Source organism: Dendropsophus ebraccatus, chromosome 3 (assembly GCF_027789765.1).
Source record: "Dendropsophus ebraccatus isolate aDenEbr1 chromosome 3, aDenEbr1.pat, whole genome shotgun sequence".
NCBI classification, from domain to species: domain Eukaryota; kingdom Metazoa; phylum Chordata; class Amphibia; order Anura; family Hylidae; genus Dendropsophus; species Dendropsophus ebraccatus.
The window spans coordinates 100,448,247-100,473,623 of record NC_091456.1 but is presented as its reverse complement, the minus strand read 5'-3'; the positions used below and the strand labels follow the sequence as shown (position 1 = coordinate 100,473,623).

Sequence of the window (25,377 nt, the reverse complement as noted above, 5' to 3'; positions counted from 1 at the left end):
ATCACCATTATTTTGCAGGGAAATAACCCTGTGTTAAACATAAAAAATAGCCTAACGACAGAGAAGTCTCAGAAAAGTCGCAGTCACATGCATTGTGGCAAATTTGTGTGCGACTTGCAACCAATAATAATAAGGAGATCTGCGATGACACTGACAGTCATTAGATGGGATGTCATAATGCAACTTATGTGCTATTGATGTTGCTGTATAGCCCTAGCCTCCCAACGGCAGTGATTATACCATAATGGATAGCGCATATCCTCAAACATTTTCCAAAGGGAAGTAAGATTTTGGGCAAGCAAACCCCATCACAAAAAGTTCTACCTTGTCCCTCATTGTCCCAGTCATCCTGTGATTTTAGGACAACCCCAGTGTGACTGAGAATAGCTGTGTAGCCTCTGCCTCCCCTAATAAAGAAAGGTAAGAACACAGGTGTGTGTAAGTGATGTCACCTGATCATACACTATAGACGTAGGAGATTAAAGTAGGATTGTCTCAGTTGCCCCTAGCAACCAATCAGATTCCACCTTTCATTTTTCAAAGATTGTGTAAGGAATGAAAGGTGGAATCTGATTGGTTGCTAGGGGCAACTAAGACAATCCTACTTTACACCACTTTGATAAATCTCCCCCATAGTCTATTGTTAGGACTGGACGCCAATCAATGTAATGCCTATCGTCTCTATGGAGATTTTCACCATTTCTGCAGCTCCACTCTCGTGTGAACTAAGCTCAACGGTGTAAGGGAGCGTCAGGGTTAACCAGCGGGCGTGCCTGCTAGATGCGTCACGTGGGGGCGTGTCCTGAGTTCACGGTGGGCGTGGTTGTCCCGATCAGTCTGGTCCCGGAGCTCGGACCGGAGCGGGCAGGGAGGATGCTGCCCGGCCGGAGGAACGTGTATGTGCTGCTGGACGTGCTCTGCGTATGCGTCGGTAAGTAGCGAGGCGTCTGCTTCACGTCGTTCACTCTTGGGGAACTTTCCCTGCTTGCACGTCTCCCACCTCTCGGCGGTGTCCCGGGAGCGCTGCCGTCCGCACGGTGCGGGCCCCCTCCTGTAGGGGCCGTGTGGGCGGCGGTGTCCGGGCTCCCCGCAGCCGCCCTGCTCTTTGTTGTCCTCCTCCCCATGGAGCGGCTCCTCACCTCTGCTGCTCTGTGCTGTGGACATTGACCTGTAGGGCTGCTGTGTGGGTGCAGCTAGTTAGTGTGGTAGGGGCAGTCTGTGGGCACCGCACGGCCCGGCTCACCCCATGGGTGGGATATTTACCGTCCATCTTACATTGGGGGCGATCACCTTTCCCCTACCTACAGCTTGGGAGGGGGGCACTGCCGCCATTAACCCCTTTACTAGCAGCTGAGGGTCCTGGTATAATAAGGGTTCCAGCAGATACCAGGGAGCACTAGCACACAGCATATGTCCTCTGCCATCTCTTGTGTCTGGTTCAGGTGCAGGCCCCTCTCTTCTATGACCTGGGCACACTGTTATTTCCCAGCTTTAGTATGAGAAGAATGTGCAATATTACAAATAATAGCTCAGAATACAATAAAAGACAAAAGGACCTTGCTCATAAGTTGTGTTTCTTGCACATGGCCAGGGGATACAGATGGGTATCTGTACATCAGTGTGCCTGATATACTCTTACATGGAGTGTTACTTTGGTTTTCTCCCTTAGATGTATACAATGCTTTGCCGAGCTGCCTCACTGTAAATCCCTTAGTAACAGAGGTCTCTGCCAGTGGCTAGTAGTTGTCTCTAGAAATGGACATAAATCCCAAGATTATACCCTTAAACATCCACAGGATCTATAATCTGATCAGTTGGAGAATGACCTCTGGGAAACAATTGTCAGGACAGGTCCAACATGTGAATAAAATGCTTTACCAGCACTCCATTCACACTCTATGGAACCTCCAAAGATAGCCAAGTACTATGCGCTAGCTTCACGAGTCTTATAGCAAGTAAAGGCCCTATTACATTAAAAGATGTCTGACAGATTTTTTCAGCCAAAGCCAGGAATGGATTGGAAAAGAGGAGAAATCCCAGTCTTATCTTTATGAACAGTTCTCTGTTTATAGTCTGTTCCTGACTTTGGCTGAAAAAATCTTATATCATCTGTCAGACATCTTTTGCACACAGATATCTAACAGATTATTGAAGCCAAAGCCAGGAAAGCCTCGTTTTCAAATGCATTTGGCTATTGTCATATATCTGTGTGTGTAAAAGGACCTTAAGGGCCCTGTTCCACGGGACAATTATGGTTTGCATTATCGTTAACGATAAACTATTCAAACGACCGCTATTGTGAAAGACCTGAAATCGTTCACCCATTTACATGGAACGATAATCGTTGCTTATGATCGTTCTTGCGGTCGTCTTGTCGCTATTGCATTCATCACTACTGGGAACGACCAAACGACATCTTATTCAATGCGAACAATTTGCGAACGAGCGACAATAAAAATAGGTCCACGTCTTAACAAATGATTAACGATTTTTAGTTTGGTCATTAATCGTTAACTGCTATTCAAATGATTTAGATTTGAACGATTTAACGATAATTTGAATGATAATCATCCTGTGAAATAGGGCCCTTAAAGGAGCAGTGGCTATGCTGGTGTTTTCTTCACACAGAGGAAAGAAGGGCCCACCATTCTTTTGATTGACCCAGAGTCCCAGTGGTCAGAACTCCACCAACCGATGATTGAATAATCCTTTAACTGGGATCTCCACACTGTTCACTGACTATTTAGGTGCAGTGTTATAGTCCCATAAAAATTTGCAGTGGGAAGGCTGGCACAGAGACAGCTAAGATTGTAGAGGGATTTTTTAGTTACTTGCACTCATCTGAATTTTCAGGTTATGAAAGGAGTCCGCTTTTAAGGTGCATTGTGCATGCTTCCTCTTCCTTTGTTTTCTACCATTTTGAGAGTGTAGAAGTTGCTTGAGGAACAAAAACTGAGAGTCAACTTGAGAAACCTGATTTACAAGATTGTGGAGAGCTGAGCCAGGTGTGTCAGTCAGCCCTTGTGCAGAGTCCACAGCGTGCTTCCTAAGGTGTGCCTATACACTTATACCTACATGCATGGAGTTGGGTTTCCTCCTATCCCACAGACTTCTCAGGAAATCAGGCTGGTTTGGAAAACAAATAATTTTTTAATGGGCACTATTATAACTTTCAAAATCTAAATCAACAGTAGAAGTGATATAAAGCAAGTTTGCAATATACAGGTTTTTTTGTTAGTTATGCTGCAAAACCAGGGTGTACTTACTTGTATCCAGGCCCAGTCTCCTGAAGGCTTTTTAGTCTTATGCTGGTTGAAAAAAGAGACTAAACACAAGAAGTCCCAGCTCAATTCGTCCATCAATCAAATGACTGCCTTCTCTGTGAGCGCTCAGATGACCAGGACTTCCTGTGTTTAGTCTTTTATAATCAACACATGACTAAAAAGCTGCCTTCAGGAGACTGGACCTATGTATGTATGTGTATATGGAATACAAACGCAGCAGCCAACCATCTGTGTAAAAAAAAAAATAGTTATGCCGCAACAGTTAAAGAGGTCCTGCTTTTATAAAAGGTCACTCTGCTTTGGCACATGGTATAGAGCGTCCTGTGTGAGTGATTCCTATATGACATTTATAAGCTCTATTATCTCCTGGAGTTGCCATTGTGAGATCCCTCCCTGTAAGGTTTGGACCAGTATGGTAATGTTCTCATTTATCAGGTTTTACTGATATACTATCGTGTTCCGGATTGACCTTCGAGCAGGTGTAGCATCTATGTTAGTGTGGTCATAGTGTGAGGTAGGTGTATGGTGGCGTTATATGCCCTCTACAGGCTGAAAGTAGTCACTGCATGAATGACCATTAACACTTCTAATGCTGCGTTTACACGTAACGATTATCGTGCGAATTTGCGCGATAACAATCAAATTCGAACGATAATCGTACGTGTAAACGCAGCAAACGATCAAACGACGAGCGAGAAATCGTTTTTTGATCTTTGAACATGTTCTCAAATCGTCGTTGATCGTTCGCAAAAAATTTGCAGATCGTTCTGTGTAAACAGTCGTTCGCCGATTTAACCAATGTGTTAGGTTTAAACAATCGCAAAACGAATTTTCCGTACGATATATTGTACCCTCTAAACGCTGATCGTTATGAAAAAAAAAACGTTACTCTGACATTGTTAATCGTACGATCGGGCCAATTATCGTTTCGTGTAAACGCAGCATAAGGCTCAGGTGTGTGTTTCATGTATCACTTTATATAGTGATATATAGTGCTGCTCCAATTTACCAATGATCTTTAAAAGTGCAATGGACCTCTTTCAGATATGTTGCCTGCATTGTTTTCTAGATCTGTATGTGTGTCTTCATGTCATGAAGCAATGCTGTTGTCTGTATCTAAGGTATATGTCATTTGAGACAGGTTGTATATTGCTTCAGCCTAGGGGTGAAGATCATGGAGCTGGAGATCATTTTAACACTTACACGATTTCCATACAGAATTGAAGATATGCAAAGCTGTTGTGCACTTGTTGAATTGGACTGCTGTACTACAATTGCATTTCACCACCAGCACTACGGCTTGCATACATCTCTCAATTCTAGTATAAGTTGTTAAACTACAGTCTTGGAAAAATATGTTTGGCAATACTGATGTCTTTCTGCAGTAAGGGTAGCTTCACACGTACCGGATCCACAGCTGATTTTACACTGCGATTTGCAGCGTAAAATCAGCATGCATTGATTGGCTGATGGGGACCGACAGGATCCGGGAGCTGCACACAGTCGCAGCGCCGAGCAGGTAATGTATGCTCCGGGCCGGGGTCAGCCCCGCAGCATACATCACCTGCTCTAGGCTCCTGCTTGCTTCGGAGCCTCACGGCATCTCCCAGAGGTCAGCCAATCAGCGCGCTGCGGTAGGGCAGCGCACTGATTGGCTGACCGCTGAGAGATGCTGGGAGGCCGCGAAACAAGCAGGAGCCTGGACCAGGTGATGTATGCTGCGGGGATTAAAGGGGCTGGGTTACATATCCGCAGCAGAATGAAAATTCCGCTACGGATATGTAACCCCATAGACCTTCAGGGTGCCTTCACACGTACCGTATCGCTGCGTGTTTGGTGCGATTTTTACATGCGAGTTTTGATTTTCACATGAAAATCAAAACTTGCATGTAAAAATTGCGATAAATACGCAGCGATACGGTACGTGTGAAGGCACCCTCACAGTACCAGGATCCGCAGCGGATTTCACCCTGCGGGTTTGCAGCGACATCCGCTGCGGATCCTGGTACTGTGAAGGTACCGTAAATGCTTGAGAGAGAACATAATGTTTCCGAGCAGAGCTGTCAGTATCACCCTCTTGTAAGCACCTGCATCAGAACTGAGGTTATGTGTTTATTGAGCTGCTGTCTTCTTTCTACTATGCAATGTTGAATATCTATTTTTTCCTTTTAATATGTTGCTGTTATATGGTCACAATTGCTGGCATATTGTAGCCAGGGTTAAATCATTAAAGAGGTAGTTCAGCAAAAAATATCTTTCAAATCAACTGGTGCCAGAGTGGTTATAATTTACTCCAGTCTTCCAGCACTTATCAGCTTCTGTATGTCCATCAAGAAAATGTGTATTCTTTCTAGTCTGACACAGTGTTCTCTGCTGACAACTCTGCCAGTGACAGTAACTGTTCAGAATAGTAGCAAGTCCCCATAGAAAACCTCTCCTGCTCTCCAGACTGAAAAGATCACCACTTCATGCATGACATACAGCAGCTAAGTACAGCAAGACTGAAGTTTTTTTTTAATAGAAGTAAATTAAAAATCTCTGGCACTTTCTGGCACCAGTTGATTTGACAGTTAGTATCTCGAGAAACCCATTGACTGGCCGTAAGTTTGTTCAGCTTTATAAAATAAATAATCTACTTCCATTCTTGATAAAAAGCTGGTGCCTCCGGTCTGCTAGCTTTCTGGTGGGCACCGGGCCACTATTACAACGGGCTTAAAAATGTGAATGTAGTTAAGTGCAGCAAGATTAGTCTGCATGTGATCGTGTTTACTAGGTATGTGCATGTAAGTTAAGACTTCACAGGATGCTATCGGAAGGGAATAGCATCATAAGTATTATGTACAAGCCAAAAAGACAGAAATGGCTGCACATCGCACCCATGGCTGACACGAAAGCTTGTTCAGCTACATTTAAAACCAACATCAGAAGTTAGTATATAATTTGGCCAAACCATATTGCCTCATGTACCACGTGCAGGTCTTCTGATACACGAGTCCCTAACCAAACCTCATCACTGTGCCGGTCAGCGACCACAATCCCCGCAAGGACTCATGTGTATCAGAAGACCTGCACGTGGTACATGAGGCAATATGGTTTGGCCAAATTATATACTAACTTCTGATGTTGGTTTTAAATGTAGCTGAACAAGCTTTCCTGTCAGCCATGGGTGCGATGTGCAGCCATTTCTGTCTTTTTGGCTTGTGCATATCATAAGTATTATGTTCTGTCAGGACTTGCAAGAGCTATATCAGACTTTTCCGCGATCAGAGATAAGACTGTAAGAGATGTCACCCCAGGGCTTTATACACAGTTTAGACTTCTCACTACAGTGATATTATGCCTTCAATGCTGCTGATTTTAGGGTATGTGTACACTAAAGAAAAAGAATTTGAAGTGGAATCCTCTCTTAAAGCGACTCTGTACCCACAATCTGACCCCCCCCCCCCCCTCCAAACCACTTGTACCTTTGGATAGCTACTTTTAATCCAAGATCTGTCCTGGGGTCCATTCGGCAGGTGATGCAGTTACTGTCCTAAAAAACAACTTTTAAACTTGCAGCCCTGTGTCCAACGGCTGAGCTTAGATTGTGTATGCATTAGGCTGGCACCACCGCTTCGTCCCTCCTCCCCACCCTCTTCATCATTAGGAATGCCACTGGAACATTTTCTCCATGCTGAACATGGAGAAAAATGCAGTTTAAAAGATATGAAAACTTATGATAACATACATACATGACAACTTAAAGAAAATATTTTCTTCCATGTGACACCACAACTTGTAATGGGAGATGACATTAAAGGGGTAGTGCGGCGCTAAGAAATTATTCACAGAATAACACACATCACAAAGTTATACAACTTTGTAATGTATGTCATGTCTGTGAATCGCCTCCTTCCCCGTGTCCCACCACCCCCACCCGTGTACCCGGAAGTCTGTGGTGCATTATACATTACCTGATTCGTGTCGCGCATGTCCGCCATCTTGTGCCAAACGTCATCTTCAGACGGACGGACGAATCGCTTCCGCCGTCCCTGATGCCGGCCCCCCTCTGCCGCATCATAACTGTGCTCAGCCACGATTGGCTGAGCACAGTTATGCTCAGCCAATCGCGGCTGAGCATCTGATGACGCTGCAGAAGGCGGCCGGCACTAGGGACGGTCGGAGCGGTTCGTCCGTCCGTCCGTCCGAAGATGACGTTTGGCACAAGATGGCGAACATGCGCGACACGGATCAGGTAATGTATAATGCACCAACACTTCCGGGTACACGGGTGGGGGTGGTGGGACACGGGAAGGAGGCGATTCACAGACATGACATACATTACAAAGTTGCATAACTTTGTAATGTGTGTTATTCTGTGAATAATTTTTCAGCGCCACACTACCCCTTTAGCAAGCAACATTATAACTAACAATGTCCTAAACAAGGGTACGTTCACATGCGACTAATACCCACAGTGGATGTGTGCAGCTTAGCCAGTAGCAGTGGGTAGGATGTGTAGAAATTTCGCCTACACCCTGCAAGAAAATTTTACTGAAAACCTTTGTGAAAATCAACATGCAGTGCCGATTTTATCCATATTGTATCAGTTTATGTGGTGCTATGGTATTGAGTGAATCTACCAAAATCCACACAATTTCAGATTTGTCTGTGGAAATGTTGCTGCTTTGCATAATCTGCAGCCTTTCCATGCCATGTGTCTTCACCCTGAAGGTCCTATCCCAACTTCTCTTAAGCCCCTATTACACGGGGCGATGTAGAGAGCGCCGACCTGTTAGGGGAGGATCGGGTAAGAGCCATGGAGGGCTACCCAGGCGATCATCAGAACGTCTGTGCAGCCCATAGGAGACAGCGGCGGTCTGCTGCTGCCGCCACTCCTATTTCGCCTATTCTTTACAGTTGTTTTCTATTGCTCTTCCCAGACTAGTTGTTTGTTATACCTGGTAACCATTCTCTTGTTTTACCACCTCTGCTGCACTGCATTGCCTGCTTGGAGCCTTATTTTCACCTTATGGACAAAACAGGAACAGTATACTTGCCAATAGCTCCTGAAATAAAATTGTGTAGGTCATCTACTTAAAAAGCACTATTGTTTTTATAATAACTTCCTTTTAGGAAGAGCTGACTTTCCATCCCACAGGAAAAGGCCTACTAGCTCAACCTGACAACCAGAAATAGTTGGAATATTCTCTTTATTACGGTTTGGGTAGCGGTTTAAGCATTGTTGCATCTGTTGTGGTCTCATGAGGACCTGCTCTTGGGTGTATCCTTTATCTTAGATGTGCTTGAGAGAGTCTGGATTTGTTCCATTCTGCACCTTCCTGTCCGTTTTGTCCTACGAGGGTGTGTGTGTAGGGGTGCAAGGGCCTCAGTACTGCCACTGCAAGGCCTTAGTGCTGCCATTAGATGAGATAATGCTGCAGTATGGCGTTGGTTTGCATACTGCCAAAGGGCCACCATTGGACATCCATTTTTGCAACTCTGATTGCTTTTTACCCATGACAGCAACAAGGGATATCTGTGCAGCCTTTCGCACATCTTATATGCCCACCAAACCAGTTTACAACACAGGTGCTGCTGACATTAAAAGTAGGAAGTGGTTGTAATAATGGGACTCTGCCATGTCGAGTGATTGTAGCGTTTAATCAATACTGGATTGGTTTATGATATTTCCTCCCAAGTGCCTACACCTATTACCAATTTCTATATAATGCAGTAAAAGTGTCTGGTATGAAGCAGTGCGGACGTAATTGTACCTCCATTTCTGCAGTGCTTTACCGCTCATGGACATACAAATATGTCCACTGATGAAACAGGCATAGGAGATGTGCCTGCGCCATCCGCGAAGGGGTCCGCCCCTCCCCCGACGGACCCACATAGTACTGTGTGCTGTGTCGGTGGGACCACAATGAAATGATAAAGTACTGCAATTAATTCAGTAAGACAATGGAACTGCAATGTGATGAACAGATGAGGGAAAGCAATGCATTCTGGAACCTGTAGTACTGTGTACAACTGCTCAGCCAGGAAGTACAGCTGCAAAATACAGAACAAATGGATTTTTGGTGGTTTCAAAATTGGGTTAGACAGGTAGGCTATGTTTCTGCAGCTGTTTTTTTAACCTCTATCTGGAGTTCCCCTTTAAATTCCTTTTATACTGATACAAAAAACCTTTTCCAGTGGTCCAGTGGCCCCACACGCACACGCACACACACACCATGAGCTCTTTTTAAACATAAAAATGTATCCAGACATCCCCTTTAAAGGATCTGTTCCAAACCTCTTGACTATCTATCTTATCTATCTTATCTATCTTATCTATCTTATCTATCTTATCTATCTTATCTATCTTATCTATCTTATCTATCTTATCTATCTTATCTATCTTATCTATCTTATCTATCTTATCTATCTTATCTATCTTATCTATCTTATCTATCTTATCTATCTATCCATGATATTAAAGGGTATGTGTTACCTGCATTTTCTTTTACTGATTAGAATCAGATCAGATACTTAATCATCTTCTTTAATTGTAATCTGTTTTCTGTCATTAATTTTTATTTATTTCACTATTAGTACATAGTTATGGGGGCAGCCATATTGCCTGTGCTGTTTTTTACAGCATTTAATGACATGCTTAAAGGGAACCTGTCACCCCCCGGGCCGGGGTGACAGGCTCCCGACCCCCCGTTAGAGCCCCCTATACTTACCTAATCCCGCCGGGTCCCGCTTCTGGATTCGGTCGGGTCCCGGAGATCTCAGCCGCTGCAGCCCGGCGCGCGCGCTGACAGATGAGTCCAACGCTCATAGAGAATGACGGAGCGCTGGACTCTCCTGTCATTCTCTATGGGTGTTGGACTCATCTCTCAGCGCGCGCGCCGGGCTGCAGCGGCTGAGATCTCCGGGACCCGACCACCTCCAGAAGCGGGACCCGGCGGGATGAGGTAAGTATAGGGGTCTCTAACGGGGGTCGGGAGCCTGTCACCCCGGTACGGGGGGTGACAGGTTCCCTTTAACAGCAACACTCAAAGATGACAATAGACACTCTGTCCCCTTGAGAAGAATGTAAAACATCATTGAGCGCCCTCTGTGGTCATTTGGCAGATATCTGCCTTTACGGCTGATAATCGTCCCGTGTAATAGAAGGCAATGATCAGCCAACATGAATGATGTCGGCTGATCGTTGCAGTTGTTTATCTTTCAACATGTTGAAAGACAATTGACTCATATACCAACGATCTGCCGCCGTCGCTCCATGGAATAGGAGCAGCGACAGCAGACCGCTGCTATATGCTATGGGCTGTCCGGACGATCTAGCGGTCACCCAGGCCCCCCGGACTCACCCGCTCGCTGCTGCCACAATTAATAGCGGCGGCAGCAAGCGGGGAACGAGGAGCAAACGAGCGCTAACTGCACTCGTTTGCTCCTCCAGTCGCCCCATGGAATACAGCCTTTAATTTTAGCCCCAGCAGTGAGAATGAAAACTGCAAGATTTCCGAATTATTTTATAATCTAGGTATAAAAACAAAAAAAAACATTATTTAAATCAGTCATTTTCTGATGACACATTCCCTTTAAGCAGGTATTTGCAATGTTCTAACTGATCAGTGTATAAACACATAATTAGTTTTTATTTCTTAGACACTCCTTATGTAAATAGTAAAAATAAAAGGAGGTGGCGCTGTAGTTTTGACAGTCTTCATACGCCCAGATATAAATAGAGCCACGATTATAAGTGCATATATAGTTGTAAGTAATCATATGTTTGTGTGGTATGACCAATAGCATTACAGTTGATGCAGAACCTAAAGATGTTTTACAATCATGGTATCACACCAGCCATGCAAAACATGTAGTCTACACCAGTTCTTCATTCTCACCACTAGGGCTAAAACTAAGGTGAGACTTCCTGTTCTGTCTGTGGTGATCAGAGGAGGTGATCTGTACAGCAATGACATGTGACACCAGTAAATAGAGGAGACAATAGCAGCCCCCTGTCTATTGTCATAGCTAACATAGTTATTAACCTTGTAGAGCACAACAAATTAAATGTTTGCTGATCCGTTCATTTAGCAAACTTGCCTCCTTCTCCTGAGATGCTTCCTTTTTTCTTCCCAAGGAGGCACCTTTGCTAAATGAATGTTTCTGCAAAAATATTTAACTTGATATGTCCTACAAGTATAACTATATTAGTTTAAATGGGAATACCCCATAAAATGACATGCCAAAGATGGATAGTAGGTCACAGTTTTTGTCATCTGTGACCTTTTTCTTGGTACCATGTACGCTTAACACATCATTAGACAGAGTACCCCCATGTCTAATGTATTTAAAGGGAATCTGTCAGGTCCCTACCAGGTTGAGCTGCAGGTGTGGCACTTTAGCTCCTGAGGGTAAAATGCAGTTTTATAACTTTGCAAATGATCATCAGCAAAGACAAAAGCATCACTTGTTTTATCTCTCCACCATCTATCTGCCTATGTCCAGGGCTGTATTAACAGATGCTGCTGCCCTAGGCACTAAACCTGAAGACGCCCCATCTTGAGGAGCGTGGGGGAGCCTGCTTTCGGCCACATGCATTTCTCTACATGCAGAAACATTGTCTGAATTGCGTTTTCATGCTTTTTAACGGCATACCACATAAATTTCCACATTGAATCAATGATAACAGCAGCCTGCACATTGTCTGAGGGAATTCTCACCACAGGATTGGTGGATTGGTAAGTAATAGCTCCAGGCGTCACAGCCATATCAGACCAGAACAACACCACCACAACAGACCTGATCATACCTTCCCCCCAACCCCCCTCAAAAAGACATCAGATTTACTGGCAAGTCTGATGGGAGGTGAGAGACTAAAAAAATAAAAACAAAAAAAAGTTGTTACTTTCCTCCTGCTCCCTGGTGCTACCCCCCTGCAAGGTGCTGCCCTAGGCACCAGACCACGGGTGCCTAGTGGTAAATACGGCCCTGCCTATGTCTGCAGCCCTGTACCTGGTACGGACCTGACAGATTTCCTTTAATGTAAACCCCAAGCTAGCTGCCCACAGTCATCAGAAGCTTTGCAATCACTGTATCTCCTATAAATGACAATATGCGTGTGCATTATTTCAGGCAACGCCTATAAGTTAATACTATGTGGTCACGTTAGTATTGTTATTGCACACTCAGTCTGGTAAAGGAATTAATGTTATATTTAAGTGAAAGTTTATTTAATTGTATATATATATACAGCCATATTACAGCTCACAATGGGACAAAAAACTGGCTCAGATCCTGTCATCAGAAAGCAGAGAACTTTCCCTTATTAAAAAAAAAAAATCTTTGAGCGAAGTTTTCTTGCATTCTACTAACAGAATCTTATGGATTCTGATCTTAATTTTTTTTCCTGGCTTTTTTTTATTGTAGCACTAAAAATATAAACCATGTGTATAACGCCTGACTTTCAGGAGAGACTTGAAGAGACCTTTCAAAGATTATAATCTTTAAAAAACAAGACCTGTTAGAGGTTCTTCACATCCCCAATCCCTGTTTGTGAAATGCGTCCCTTGTCCATAAACTGATCATAGTTTGTCCTGCTGTCTTGGTCAGTAGCAATTATCTGTAAACAGCAGCAAAATCTGGAATGAATTGGGTTGTCCAAACAGGGGACTTAATAGTTGCATGTCTGGGGAGGGGGTGATTGAAAATGGTAACCTATACTTATCTCCCTGGCTCCCTTACAGCCTCTTATTGTATCACAATGCTCCATTTTTCTGTGGTTGTGACATTGCAGGCCGCCTCAGCCAATCAGTGGCTAAAAGAGGACACTATTGCAGCCGCTGATTGGCTGAGGTGGCTTGCAACATCAAGACCCCAGAACCCGGCGGTTGTGAGGGGGCCAACTAGGTGAGTGTAGGTTATTTTCAATTGCCCTCTACCCAGACATTTAACTAAAAAGTCCACTGTCCAGACAGTCCCTTTTAAATAGGAATTGTGGTCAGGATCAGCATAGAAAAATAGTTTGTGCCATTTTATAGCCTCTGGTGGCCTGATTTATTTTTTTTGCTTACATTCCCAGTTGTTGAGATATAGGAATTTAAATATTTAATTTAATAGTCAGATGAATTAGAACTTTATTTAAAAAAAGGGGGGGGGGTATTAGACAGAGGAGGATGGCAGGGGATGAAAATCTAGCACACACATCCTGAGCCAAGCATCATTCATACTTCTTGACGTCTTTGCAAGACTATATGACCAAGTGATTGGCTTTGGGACAGTTTTCTGGAAGGAAAAAAGTCCTAAATAGAGATGAGTGAATCTACAGTAGTAATGAAGCCACGTGCTTCATTCCTATCGTGATTCTGCTAATCAGGCTGTGGGGCTTTGAAGTCTGCTGTACACCCTGCCGCTCCTCCATGGGACCTGGAAAAACGTGGGCCTGGTCCTGGGAAACTAGGAGAAGTTTCCCAGGACTGGATCTATCACCCAGCACCCGGGAAGAGCAGGGAAGCCCGCCAAAAAGCAGAATGCAGATGGGAATGAATCTCTTTGCTTTGTTCCTACTGTAGATCTCTAGTAATAAAGTTTGGCACAAAAATTCGGATAAAATTTTGCAATGCTCATACCACCATTTAACATGGGGATTCCTGTGAACTGGCCGATTTATTATTACTCCAGAAATGTCTAAATTTGTCCAGAAAATGTAGATGACACATGCCCTTTAAACATACTTCATACAAATTTGTCATTAGGAATCTTCACCCGATCGGTATGCATTTGCTCTTGCTGCAAAAAGATCAGGTAAATATGGATGAGGGAGGGAAGCTCACTATGCTTGGTGAGTTAAGAATATTCTGATTTAATAAGGCTCGTGAATGGAACTCATCCGGGTGGTGTATCAATTATTTTTGGTGACAGGAGCAACTGCGTGCTGATAGGGTGAAGATTCCAGGTACACTGATATCAGTAGATACATTAAGATTTGCCGGTATCTATTTGAAAGTATTTCTGGCTAAATCTTGTGACCCTCCTATAAACAGAAGCCATAGTGCTAGAATGGCTATTGATTTTTGTTTTCTAGAAGGTTCCTATAGGATATGCATGCGTCTGACCACAGCTAGCACACCAGTGGTGAAGTTAACCTGGATTGCACATATTTGTTTCCCCATCATGCTTGAGCTCCAGCACATCTGGCACATGTATACACATAGCATAGGACCCTCATTTGTCAGCTAGAAGCTCCAAATCCGTTACAGGCTGTTTTATTTATTTCTTTTGAGGCTTGAATTCCACTACTGTTGACTGATCAGGACTAACAATACAGTTCGGTCTTCATTTTCTAGCCTTTGAATTCTACCTACCACAAATATGCAGATATTGGCAGCATTTTGGGCCATGTGACCTCTTTTGCTAAGCCATGCTTTTTCCCTCACTATTATGTGATAAATCTATGGGCTGTTATGAGGTTTTCCTCAATGCATCTCTATAATTGGTAGCAGATACACAAGCTCGGTATCACTGCTGTCTAATGAATTCCTTGTGGAGCTGAAGCCTTTATTAGTAATCCTCTCACGCAAGCCTGTGAGCCACTGCCTCATCTGTGTTAGGCTACAGCAGGATACCATACAGTCTATGTCAGCAAAGGCTGCTTTATAAATGTTATAAAACTACTAGAAATCCTATGGTTCCCATGTCCACTGGCAGCAATTGGGTGATGTAGGCAACTGCAATACCTTTCTCTTTGCCCTTGTTTTGATAAATCTTTATCTCTATATTGAGCTATGAAGTTTCCATAACTTACAAAGTCCTACCTCAGCACCGTTCATATCCTGTTCACCAATGAAAAAGTAGCAATATTCATTATAAAATGAAAATCTCTAGAGCGGACACTGAGCCAGCTGGGGCATCAGCTCTGAAGCTATCCTAATTGTGAATGCAGATCTTGACAATAATACATACTGTAACTTGTAAGTAATGTATGCATTAGGTTTTCATATGGAATGATTGTGGTCATGCTTCATGACAACTATAACATTACAAAGCTTAAGCACTCTGATTTGGCAATCATGGAAGCACAAGCCGTTTTTTGTGATAACGTAATGTTTACCCACCCATGAGCTACTGCTGTGTGACTTCTGATTGTAGTTTTCTGTCATTTGTGATTACAACTGAAATGGATTCCACGCCTTTCTTTTCAGTGGTGATTAGTTAGCGGTAGAATTTCTATGGCGCAACCAAACCTTCAGAGTTGCTGGATTCTGACCTTTTACCTCTTGATCTCCACACTTTAAAGCGAACCAATTGGCACGATTGTGCTGATATGGTTTTAGGTGCACAGTATAAAGCTGCTGTGCAGCTCCCCAAGGTTACCAGCCATATCTACAGCGGTAGCTTTACATAAGAGGAAAAGGTGTTTTATCCGGCGCACGAGGGGGGTGGTTATCGTCACACTTGGGGGCCCTGGCCCAGCCCCAGTGCTCAAAGCGAGGCCAGCAGTGCTCAAGCAGAAAATGCTGCCTAGTGCGAGAACCACGTGGCATTTTGAAAAAAGGACTGCACCATTGGGATGTGCCAGCGCTGTGCAGGTACTACGAAAAAATAAATAAATATTCAGGACCTGTGATGGTCCATTCGCATTGAAGACTGATCATCTCTCTCTTGAGTCAGCAGCCTTATGGTACTTTTTACACAGAGCAATAATTCGCCCGATCGCACAATTAACGATTTTGAATGAACGATGTTTTTTTTTATAACGATCAGCATTTAAACGGAACGAAACATCGTACGGAAAAATCATTATGCAATCGTTTTGTGATCGCTAAAGCCTATCTCACACATAGGTGAAATCGTTGAAAGAATGTTTACATGGAACGATGTGCGAATTTTTTGCGAACGATCAACGACGATTTGAGAACATGTTGAAAGATCAAAATGAACGACTTCTCGCTCGTCGCTTGATCGTTCGCTGCGTTTACACATACGATTATCGTTCTAATTCGATCGTTATCGTGCAAAAACGAACGATCAATCGTTCCGTGCAAAAGGACCATTAGGCTTCTGAAAGGGAACGGTGTGCAAGTGCAGAATTAGTGATTTCTAGCCTCTTGAACATTGAAAGCCCTGATGATTGCCTTATTTTTTATTTTTTTATTTTTTTTTTGGGGGGGGGGGGGGGTAGCTAGTTTACAAGTAACACTTATATTTTACTCCATTTTACATTAATTTTTTCTTGTTCCGGTCTGAAAGTCCTATTACTCAGAGATTATCTGGCAAAGCTGGCAGATTTCTTCCTGTGTAAAAGAGCATGAAATCGGCCAACGACTGAGCATACCCACGTTTGTCGGCTGATTACTCTCTTTAATGGTGCGTTCACACCTACAGGATCTGCAGCTGATTTTCTGCAGCAGATTTCATTTAAATAACTGAACACAGCATCAAATCTGCACCATCAAATCTGCTGCGGATCCTGTAGGTGTGAACGCACCCTAAACATGTAAAAAAAAAAAAAAAAAAAAAGAAATCTGCTGCCGGCTGCACATCTATCTGTGTTATAAGAGATGCATGGTTGGGGAAGGAACCGGCTGTGCGAAAATTGCTATTATCGAGCCATGTAATAGGCGAGGTAAGGGAGTGCTAATCTAGCAAATCAGGCTTGCCTACATGCGGGTCAGGCTGTGTAATACAGTTTAAGTTAGTCAGATTGTTTGGGGGAGGTTGTGCAATCCAGTAGGGTTCAATGGTTAAGGTATATACATATGGGTGATTCAGTACTGTCTAAAAAACCAACATTATATAGCAGAGAGCTTTTCACTGCTGCCCACTTTGGTATCTTTTTGTAGATCCCAAACAAACAGCTTGTAGATAAAGGCCTGCAGTGCCTGTGCTTGTTGCTGGAACAATACTCGTACATGCATATGGAGATTACCACGGGGGGATCTCTTTGCCTTGTTTAACCCCTTTCCCAGGAAAGTATGCATTTGATGAATAACTAGAGTTGTCCTGCACCCCACTCACTAACCTTCTCACAGGCATCAGAAGATATTGACCCATAGTGGCCAGTTTCAACCAGCTAGTGTTTGTATGAACCAGGAGACCAGCATTCACCAGCCTGTGGTTCTCCAGTTGTTGGAAAATTACAATTCCTAGCATTCTTGAACAGTCCATTGCTGCCCAGACATGCTAGCAGTTGTAGTTTTACAGCAGCTGGAGAACCACAGGTTAGAGAGCTCTATGGTAGACAATGAATGACCCAGGGAATCGGGTGACTGCAAAAAGCAAATGCACATGAGTAAACACATGGGCTTTGATTTCCTTGTGCTATAACCAGCTTAACCAGCTAAGGCAACGAGAGCTCAGACCTGCCCAGGTAATCCATGTGCTGCACCCTGTTCCTGGATTTAACACCTCAAGTACCAGGATGTTTGTGTGGCAGTAAAACAAATAGAATCCTTCAAGACTCAATGTTTGCCCCAGTAAAATAAATACTGTGCAACATATGAGACTGACTTCAAATCTATAATACAGGAAAAGGAACATGCCACAGTTTTGTTTCTCTGTCAGATTTGTACAGAATGACAGAAACTGCCACATATAAACTCAAAGGTACAACAGGGCCTCCATGCCCTTCCATCGGAAACTATCCTATATAAAATGGAGCTGTAATACAGCCATGTGCATGATGCCTGTTGGTGACAGCCATTTTAAGAGTTTTGCACTTCACCTATTAAGCTTTATAAATGTTAAACTTGTGTTGTTTAACTAGAAATTGTACTTCCTAGAAAAAATTTGTGTTAGGCTAGCTTTTAATTCCGTACAGATAGAAGTGACACGTTTATACTCAAGGTAAATTACATGGTGCATTGTGTATGCTATGTTGGTATATGACAGAAAGCCTTAGCATTTGACTTCATGTTTAACCCTAAGTGCACATACGGTTGCTAACATGTTTTTTTTTTTTTTTTTTTTTCTCCCCCTCAGCATCCATGCCATTCATTATTATGACTCTAGTGAACAGGCCATACAAACGTGGATTCTATTGCGATGATGAGTCTATTAAATATCCTTACCGAGATGACACCATCACTCATGGTTTGATGGCTGGAGTCACTATATCCTGTACAGTTATCATTGTAAGTATTTTTATTGTAGTCTGCTAAAAAACAGATGCATTTGTGTGTATCTGTTTTGGTCCATTTTTCCATTGACTTCCATTATAAAAAAGGATCAAAACACATCAGTTTTTTTAGCCTACACAAAAACGTGGTTAAGCGCAGTGTCAGCCTTACCTGTTGAACACCTAGCAGTACTTTATGAAAGCTTATATCTCCCTGTATGTCTTCCAACACAATCTTTCAATGGAAAAGTAAATGTATTACACAGGCAGTAAGAATTCCCCAGACTCCTGCATGTTAATGATCAACTTCCAAGAATATGTTATGGCAGTGGTCTTCAACACGTGGCAAACCAGCTGTTTTAAAACTACAACTTCCAAAAACTGCTGCCAGGGCTTATCTGTATAGTGTTCATGTGAAAAATCATAATCATACTGAATGTTTATGGTTTTAACTGAGTGCATACAGCCATCTTGGTTTTACGCTGTAATGTAATGTTTGGTGATTTCCAATATTTCCGTGTAGGACTGCACTATAGCGTGTTAATAGATGTTATCCTTTTCCCAGATCACTTCCGGAGAGATGTACATGGTCTTCTCTAAACGTCTGTACTCCCGCTCTGAGTGTAACAATTATGTAGCAGCACTGTATAAGGTGATTGGAACATTTCTATTTGGAGCTTCCGTCAGCCAGTCTCTCACTGATCTTGCAAAGTACATGGTGGGACGTCCACGCCCCAACTTTTTGGCTGTTTGTAATCCGGACTGGTCGACTGTGAACTGCTCTAAATATGTGACAGAATTTGAATGCCGTGGAAGTCATGCAAATGTAACTGAGTCCAGGTAAGAGCCTGATTCATGGCAGTAGTGCTAGGTTAATTGCCTAATGTGGTTTAGGCCATGACCACACAACTTTTTTTTTTTTTTTTGCCATTGGACGGCCATCATTTCGCACCCAAATAACAGCCATTATTTCCAAACAATGGCTGCCGCTATTTGGGTGCGAAATTGCGGCTGTCCAAAAGAAGACGTGTGGTCGTGGCCATAGTTTGTATTATTATTATGATGACATTTTGTATAATGACACAAGGATTGGATGCAACTGGGACTAATAATGAAAGGGAGTGTGTCTCACTAATACAGGCTTTGTTTAATCTTTTCCAATTATATGTTTTCAGGCTCTCCTTCTACTCTGGTCACTCTTCATTTGGGATGTATTGCATGCTTTTCCTCTCAGTAAGTATCATACTAGGTAGACAGAACTGCTCTGCTAATCTTTTCAATTGGCTTATTTTATCTTTTCAAGACTGGCACTTAAACGTGTTATCTAGATAAATGCAAGGTAAAATATTGAATCACCCCAACCCCCCCACCTCCTGGAGACCAAAAATTCATTCCATTACCTTATCTGCCTCCTTCTCTCAGTTTTGAGGTTCTGTTTTCTGCTCAAGACACAAAAATCTTCTCTTCCCCCTCCTTCCCCCTCCCCTCTGAGACGGCTCATGTAAACAACATCACTAGCTGGATGTTTATTCACTGTGTGAAGCCAGAAGGGTTATCTGAGGTGAAGTTACTTGTGACCTTACTGTGATTAACCCTTCCTGCTGTACAAAGAGAAGAGAGTACAGAAACAGCCGGCCAGGGAGTTGCTTACATTAGCTGTCTACGAAGGAAGGGGGGGAGGAGGGGATTAAGAGCAGAGAGGACTTTTGTGTCAGATCAGAATTGAGGGAAGCAGAAAGAAAAAGAAATAACATGTATGGTTAGTTTCGAGGAGGAGGAATGGTTCAACATGTATTTTACCTAACTGGATAACCCACTTACATGGTATTATAGACACTGGGGGTAGTTTGTAAACCACTTATGCCAGTTTTCTAGCATAAAAAGTCGCAAAATTTTGTGCAGCACTCCCTTTTAGAAAAAAATATGCAGACCGCAGTGTTAAAGTAGTGTGCCGTGACAGCCCAGCAGTGACCTGGCAGAAATTATAGAAAAAATCTATGCTAGCTTGGGGCATGCATAGAGTTCTGTGTGTAGCGCATGGCAAAAGCTGCACATCCTGATTATTTAATAAATGGGATACAATGGTCCGATTAAATTCCACCCACTGCCTGTAGTGTTCTTGGTGGAATCCACCCTTACAATAGATACCAGTACAGTGGTTTCTTGGATTACGAGCATAATTCGTTCCAGGACCGTGCTTGTAATCCAAATCTGCTCTTAAACCAAAGCAGATTTTCCCATAAGAAATCATAGAAATGCAGACAATTGATTCCACACCCCAAAAATAATGATTTATTATTCTGAATGACATGTAAAACACATGAAACAGACATTCAGAAACAGCAGAATATGTGATATTATAAGTTACTGTACAGTAATGGAGAGGATAGGAAACACAAAGGCGGACAGAGACTGCAGTGAGCATGAAGGAATGAGCAGGGTAGATGTGGGCACCTACATGCAGCGCTCTCTGTCCGTGGAGAGAGGGGTTACAGCTATGAAGAGATTACCTCCACAGTCCTGTCCCCTGATGTAAGCCCCAGCCTGAAGTGGATCTGCTATGATTTGGAAGGTGAGGGAGACTTCCCTCAGAGTCAGAGTACAGGGCTGTAGACCCCGCTATGCAGACCATCCCCCTCCTCCACTCTGCTCCCACCCAGCATAGGGAGCTCTTAAACCAAGTCACAATTTTGAAAAACTGTGAGCTCTTAAACCAAAAAGCTCTTAAACCCAAGTTACTCTTAAACCAAGGTACCACTGTATTTCTGCTTTTTGTCTATTTTGGCTGCATGGATTCATGATTCACTCACATTCGTATCTCATATAGATTATACATGAGTTACATTTTAGTAGAATAAATATCAGTAAAGTAAAGGGTTAAAAAAATCCTGTTTTTTTTTTTAGAATACCACGTGTTTCTACTCTACTGCCACATTCTCAAAATCAAATAGCGGTTCATAAACTGGGAATGATTTCAAGTGACTTAACGGGTATGGAATTAGCTTAATAACTGCAAAGAAGAGGCACACAGCATTTCTATAGATTTCTCAGAAAGCCCCAGACCTTTTATGTCCTCTTTAACCCCTTAAGGTCAAAGCCAATTTTCGTTTTTGCGCTTTTGCTTATTCCATTTTAAGTTTAAAAGTCAACAGCGCTTGCATTTTTTCACCTAGAGACGTATATGAGCGCTTATTTTTTGCGAAACCAATTGTACTTTGTAATGACAGGCATTATTTTTCCATAACATATGCTGCGAAACCGGAAAAAAATCATTTGCGCTGTCAAATTGAAAAAAAAAACTAATTTGTTTTGATTTCGGGGAGTTTTGCATTTACGCCGTTCGTCCCATGGTAAAACTGACTTGTTATGCATGTTCCTCAAGTCGTTACGATTACTATGATATATAACATGTATAACTTATATTGTATCGGATGACCTGTAAAAAATTCAAACCGTTGTTAACAAATATACGTTCCTTAAAATCGCTCCATTCCCAGGCTTATAGCGCTTTTATCCTTTGGTCTATGGGGCTGTGTGAGGTGTCATTTTTTGCGCCATGATGTGTTCTTTCTATCGGTACCTTGATTGCGCATATATGACTTTTTGATCACTTTTTATTACATTTTTTCTGGATTTGATGCGACCAAAAATGCGCAATTTTGCACTTTGGGATTTTTTGGCGCTGACGCCGTTTACTGTGCGAGATCAGGAATGTGATTAATTAATAGTTCGGGCGATTACGTGTGCGGCGATACTAAATATGTTTATTTATTTGTTTATTTATTAATTTATATTTATAAAATGGGAAAAGGGGGGTGATTTGGACTTTTATTAGGGGAGGGGATTTTTTATTAATAAAAACACTTTTTTACTTTTTTTTTTACTGTAACTAGAAGCCCCCCTGGGGGACTTGTATATAGACAGCACTGATCTCTCATAGAGATCAATGCTGTGTATATACACAGCAAAGATCCATGAGATCGGTCATAGATTGCTATGGCCTGCTGCAGGCCATAGCAATCTATTGCTGAGCCGGGATCAGCGTCATTCCGACGCTGAGGCCCGGCACGGGCAGAAGAACGGATCTCCCCCCCCCCCCCCCCCCCCACTAGACACCAGGGATAGTGTGCATAAAGCACTTCAATGCAGCTGTCAGGTTTGACAGCTGCATTGAAGTGCTTAATTAGCCGGCGCAGCAACGGGACCCGCGCCGGCTAACAGAGGCACTGCCCGGCTGCACATGTCAGCCGGGATCAGCGCCGTTCAGAGCGGGGTCCCGGCGGGACCCCGCTCTGAACACCCCCCGCGCCACCATGACGTATCAGATACGTCATGGGTCGCTAAGGGGTTAAAGGTTTAAGATTCTGTCTTGCAGGTGTTATTCCTCTTTAACAGCCAGAATATGGAATCAAGGGCGCTTTAAAAATAAGCAGGCCCATTGTGACTCCTGTTTAAAAGAGGAGAACCCCCCCGAAAGGAACATTAAAGAACCCATCACCACTCCTGACCTGTCTTAGTGTAATATTTGTTTTCCCCCTGAAATAACAATATTGTAACATCTTTTCTTATAGCTCTGTGATGTTCTGTTCCTATTTTTCCTTCTATAAATGTATGACTGAAGAACCAACTGGGAGTTGCCAATTGGGGGCATACCCCTACATATTTAAGGTATAATAAGTATAATACAGGAACAGCACATCACAGAGCTATAGGATAGATGTTCCAGGATTGTTTTATAGGGAATACAAGTAATATACCAAAACGGACAGGTCACGAGTGGTGACTGGTCCTCTTTAAAGGGGTTATCCAGCACTACAAAAACATGGCCACTTTTGTCTCCGGTTCAGGTGTGGTTTGCAATTAAGCTCCATTTACTTCAATGGAACTGAGTTTCAAATCCCACCCATCTGGAGACAAGAGTGGTGCAAAAGTGGCCATGTTTTTGTAGCACTGGATAACTCCTTTAATTCTGATAGTCATTGGGCAGCAGCTAAACAGTCAAAATTTGTTTGACAGCTTAGAAGTTGTAGTATATATAAATTTTTCCCTTTTTTGCAGTTATATATCCAAGCACGATTGTGCGGAAAATGGGCTCGCCTGCTTCGTCCCACTATTCAGTTCTTCTTGTTGTCATTTGCGCTATATGTTGGATATACTAGAGTCTCGGATTACAAGCACCACTGGAGTGATGTTCTTGTGGGATTTCTGCAAGGTGCCATTGTGGCTGCGCTTACTGTAAGTTGTTTATTTCATATACTTTTTTACTGTCCTATACTGAGGTCTATTGTTTTTTTGTCTTTTTTGTGCACTGCCTTGTCTTAAAATCTTTTTATTTATTTTCTTCTCAGGTTCAGTATGTTTCAGACTTCTTTAAAGTCCGACCCCCTCAGCCATGTAGTAAAGACCCCCTAGAGAGCAAACCAAGCCTTCAGCTCTGTGAGTCTGACCAAAATCACTTTGGATACCTGGCAGGATCATGATACCCTTCTTTGCCTCACTCAGCTTTACCAACCACATTTATGAGGTCTCTAAAACTGGAGTCCTTTGCCCATGTGAGATGGCCGCTCCAAGAGGGATTTGTGGACTTATCATGCGAGTCTCCGCAGTTTAAAGCGCGCTTGGACTTAAAAACAAAATGTGTGATAATCCTGTTTTTCAGCACAAAAGCCAAATATCTTTTTATATAAATAGCTATAGAGAGATATCTAGGAAAATAGGTATCTCAATATATGAGATGAGTGATTGATTGAGTGTGGCTGACACAGTAGAGATTTATACGTATTTGTTATACATTTGTGTGAGGATGTTTTGAGAGTGTACAGTTTGAATTTTTTTAAAGTCTTGGTTGTTAGTGGTGCAGCTTTCTGCTAGCCTGTGGTTGGCATTGGCTGGCTCCCCTTCGTTGGTTGAGAGGGCTGGTTCTTCATTCTAGTCACTAGTAGTGTACAGTCTGACTGTCCTAGGAGGAAGTATGGAGGGACTGTTGTCCTTGCATTTGTGCTGTATGTCTTTAATTTCTGTTTTAAACCACTGCTTTACACCTCAAAGGGTAAACTAAAACCTTTGGGGAGATGTTAAAGGATAAGACCTGCTTTAACACTCTTGTATATAAGAAATTACTTTATTAGTCTTTGATGTGTATGTATCCTAACCTGAGTCCGTGGGCTGTAAATAAAGCAATCATCCCATCCTCATTTGGCAGTCGATGGGTTAAAGATTTCCGTGTGTGTGTGTGTGTGTGTGTTTTGTTTTTGTTTTGTTTTTTATTATCCCCTCACGGACACTTATCATTTTTAGGATTTGAATCAATCATTTATGCACCTTCATCTTCACCCCAAGCACCCGATTCCTTTTCCCTGCCTTTCACTGTGTACTTTTTCACTAGTCTTATTTGTATTTGGCAGTGTATGGGGACATAGGGGGCTATCTAAACCAGTTGAATGATGATTAACCGTTTCTACTAATGTAGTTCATACAGAAGCACTGGGTACCCTGTCTGTTTATTATGTACTTTTTTGTCAGAATAAAAATAGCAGTAGGCTTCTCTACATTGTCACTAAATTCTTGTATTCTCCAGGAGGTTTCTTATGTTAGGATCTTTGCAACAATGTGAGTCGGCTTCTTTTGGTAATACTAGCAGATTGTCTGATGTGTATGGAGGCCTCACGGCTCTCTCCTTAGAGGAGAGAGAAGGATTGGGCATATTGGATTTCAACCTCATCCTTTTGTTTTTGGGGAGATAAGCCACTACCAAGGCTGTTCGGCAGTGACTTACCTAACCTTTCCCCATTCAGAACGCACAAATATTTGGTGAAGTTGAACATTCATGTGTATCTGAACAGAAAAAAAGACCTGTTGACTGAACAAGCATTAGCCTAACAGCTATTGAAGGTGTATGGGATTAGAAAAACACAGCTATATTCTTGCAAAAATGGCACCACCCTTGTCCTCAGGTTGCTTGTAGAATTACAATTCAGCCCTATTCATTAGAGCTGA

General features: G+C 42.7%; 1 protein-coding gene across 1 annotated transcript; it reads left to right on the top strand.

Moving 5' to 3' along the window:
• Positions 1-797: 797 nt before the first annotated feature.
• On the top strand, positions 798-24,929 carry PLPP2 (phospholipid phosphatase 2). The gene is made up of 6 exons (XM_069962369.1): positions 798-931; positions 18,246-18,397; positions 18,947-19,221; positions 19,557-19,614; positions 23,440-23,616; positions 23,730-24,929. The coding sequence occupies exons 1-6, from the start codon at positions 874-876 to the stop codon at positions 23,859-23,861; spliced, it is 852 nt and encodes a 283-aa protein (XP_069818470.1). The 5' UTR covers positions 798-873; the 3' UTR covers positions 23,862-24,929.
• The last annotated feature ends 448 nt before the right edge of the window (positions 24,930-25,377 follow it).